Source organism: Apaloderma vittatum, unplaced genomic scaffold (assembly GCF_000703405.1).
Source record: "Apaloderma vittatum isolate BGI_N311 unplaced genomic scaffold, ASM70340v1 scaffold37178, whole genome shotgun sequence".
Classification (NCBI taxonomy): domain Eukaryota; kingdom Metazoa; phylum Chordata; class Aves; order Trogoniformes; family Trogonidae; genus Apaloderma; species Apaloderma vittatum.
The window spans coordinates 8,003-11,109 of NW_009731884.1; the positions used below are offsets into that span (position 1 = coordinate 8,003).

General features: G+C 57.5%; 1 protein-coding gene across 1 annotated transcript in view; it reads left to right on the plus strand.

The window, feature by feature from the left end:
- Nucleotides 1–1,988, plus strand: part of ZMYND10 (zinc finger, MYND-type containing 10) — a gene marked incomplete at its 3' end in the record, with an annotated part of 9,656 nt that extends 7,668 nt beyond the window's left edge. Inside the window, exons 9-11 of the mRNA XM_009875344.1 lie at nucleotides 948–1,069; nucleotides 1,155–1,280; nucleotides 1,908–1,988. Of these exons, the coding sequence (XP_009873646.1) occupies nucleotides 948–1,069; nucleotides 1,155–1,280; nucleotides 1,908–1,988 (329 nt within the window). The remainder of the gene's footprint in view (nucleotides 1–947; nucleotides 1,070–1,154; nucleotides 1,281–1,907) is intronic.
- Between the last annotated feature and the right edge of the window lie 1,119 nt (nucleotides 1,989–3,107).

A 3,107-nucleotide genomic window follows, 5' to 3' on the forward strand; every position in this document is an offset into this window, starting at 1 on the left:
AGCTGCTGCCCTGGGGACCTCATCCAGCCCTTGCCCCCGCTGCTGCCCTGCGCCATAGCTCTGCTTTTGTTCTGGTGCTGCCCCTGTCCCCACCAAGGGCTGGCTGAGCCCGGCGGGCGGTCAGAGGGAGCCAGCTGGAAGCACACACATGGGCTCCCTGCTCTGCTCAGAAAGCAGTGAACTCACTCCCTTTCACCAAGCCAAGATTTGAAAAAGGCCTTTTTCCATTCGGCTGCTCTCAGAGCAGCCTCCTCCCCTTCCAGGCCTGGCTATTTTTACTCTGCTGGAGAAGGCAGCGCTGTTCAAAGCAGCAGCCTCCTCTACGGAGCCTGAACTCCCCGTGCTGCTCTTGGCTGCGCTTTCCCTTTTGTGCCGGCCAGCCCTTCCCTGAATGTTCATCTTTAGGGAAGTGACGAGTGGAAAAATCTGCTCAGGCAAACGGCTCTGGAGCACGAGGTTCATGCTGCTGCGGGCATGCAGGGCACTGAGATCCCAGGGTTTTCATTCAGGAGCCCAGGCCTACGGGGCTTCGGACCCCGAAGGTTTTGCTTTGTTTCACTTGAATGTATCATTGGCGAGTGGATCCGTCCCCTCCATGCACCCAAAAACCACACCTTTGCTTCCACACACAGTGCCTCCGATCACCTTCCTGTAGGGAGCATGCTGCTTGTGCTCACAGAATCACAGTGGTTGGAAGGGGCCTCTGAAGATCATTTAGCTCAAACTTCCTGCTAGAGCAGGATCACCTAGAGTAGACCACCCAGGAACATATGCAGATGGGTTTTGAATGTGTCCAGAAATGGAGACTCCACACCCTCTCTGGGCAGCCTGTTCCAGTGCTCTGTTACCCTCACTGACCACACTCGGCACCCACAAATGCCCTCCTACTGCAGTGCTTTCAGTCGGGCTGCGAGCACCCGTTCCTCCTGCTCTGCCTCTCCTGACAGGTTCCTGTCATCTGGGACCACATCCTCAAGAAAAACAGTGGGAAGTGGGAGGCCATCGCCAAGCACCAGCTGAAGCACGTTTTCAGCCCCACTGAGGAGGAGCTGAAGCCACAGATACACAGGTAAGGTGCTGGCACAAGTGGGGACAGCTTGCTGTTTGTCAGCTGCTCCCCGTGAGCAATGCCACTACTTCTCTGCCTGCTGCAGGTGGGCACAGATCTACATCGAGGACACGCTGAAGGTTCTGGCCGCCAAGAAGCCCTGCTGCAGGGTGTGTGGTATGGAGGCGCCCAAGCGGTGTTCTCGCTGCCGGAACGAGTGGTACTGCTCGCGGTAAGGGAGCCCTGCAGCCCCCCAGCACTACCAGCTCCCCAGAGCAGCACCACAGTCCTCATCAGAGCTGCTATGAAAGGGCCAAGGGAAGCCACAGGTGCCACTGCTGGCTCTCCACTTGCCACATACCTCTCCAAATCTTATGGTGAGGCTGATGTGCCAGGACACTGGTGGAGGAGATGTTGGTCAGTGTTGTGTTGCTGCTGCGAGGTGCTGAGCTGCCTGTGCCCACACCGACAGCAGCGACGGGCTGGGTTTTCGTTGATGACACCATCTCCCTCCCCTGCACTGTGGTGGTGCAGGAAACCCCATGGCTCTGTGGGTGCAGGTGACAGGCTGGGATGTGGCAGCTGGGACTGTGGCAGTAAATTAGATCTTCTCTGGTCCTGAACCATCTGGCAAGGTCTGGCATTAAACCATCTTAGCCCCTAGACCTGGGGGCTGCATCCACCTCTCTGTTAGGCTAATGCTCAGTCATGCAAGTGCCTGGAGGAGTGCAGGGCTGGGGTTTGTCCTTGCCGCTCCTTCACTCGCAGGGATAGATGTGGCCCCTCTGCAGCCCTGCTTAAGCTGCAGGCACCCTCGCTTCATGACAGAGCCCCTTCCCAATACCCTTCCTCTCCACAGAGCCTGCCAGGTACAGCACTGGAAACAGCACAAAGCTGTCTGCAACGTGATGGCTGAGGCTTCGAGGAGCATGGATGATGCGTAAGAGACGTGGTGGTTGGCATCTGACCCACGGCTCAGCGAGGCAGAGGTTCCCCCCTGTGTGCAGCCCAGCAACCCAAGAGGAGAAGCCATTGAAGGCCTGTTCTGCCTGCTCCCAGCTGCGGGCAACAGCAGTCAGGCACAGCCTCTCCTCTCCCACCACCCCACCTTGCAGCCTTCTCCAGTAAACCTCCTTGTCCACCCCGTTGCAGCTTGCCTCCTGCTTTTTTCTGCCTAAATGCAGCTGCTAAACTGCTTCTTCCCCTCCCTTGCTCATAGGGAGAGTGAGTGTGCATCCTTTTTTTCTGTCTGCAAGAACAGAAATCCCAGAGAACACAACAAAAGAGCCGATAAGGTTGTGATTACCAAAAGGGCCAAGCTCTGTGCAGGAAAGGCCTGTGAGCCTGGGCAGGGAAGGCCTCCATGCAGCCCCTGTCTTTTGGCCACTGTTGTCAGAGCAGTGGGGGTAGACAGAGGATGTGGTTAGCATGAGCACCTCGCTGTGAGAAAGCACATGAGTTTCTCCAGTGTTTGTCATTTGCCATCTCAGAGGGACGATTCCTCTCACCTCTCCTCTCGGTTGATGTGACATTAGCACCAAGGGCTTGGCCCCGTGCCCACCAGCAACTCTCTATGGGGTTTACTGGTAGCCTGCTGTGCCTTGGGGTGCATCTCCACCTCTCCAGCAACCGCTGCTGAAGGGATGGAGCCTTCATCCTGAGCTGGGCTGGGGAAGGTTAGCGGTGCTGGCACTGCATGCATCTCCATTTTTTGAGATGCCTGGGACCCCCACACACCTCAAAACAGGGGTTGCACCAGTTCTGCTGCTGCAAAAGCTACAACATCAGACAGGAAAACAACTTGGTCTGGCTGCAGCCCCAGACAAGCACATAACTGCTTGCACCAAGCCCGGGCTGCTCAGCCAGGGCTGTGGCGAGACAAAGCTCAGAGACTTTCCGGGGAGGGTCTTGGCTGCTTCTCACCCACTGCCAGAGGTCCCCACAGCCCTCTTCCCCACTGGGAAACTGAGGCACGGAGCAAGGCTTGCCCCAATCCTAGGAGAGAACGGGGCTGCTGGAGCGGGGGCCCCCCTTTCCCCGGCAGCGGCTCTGGGAGCCT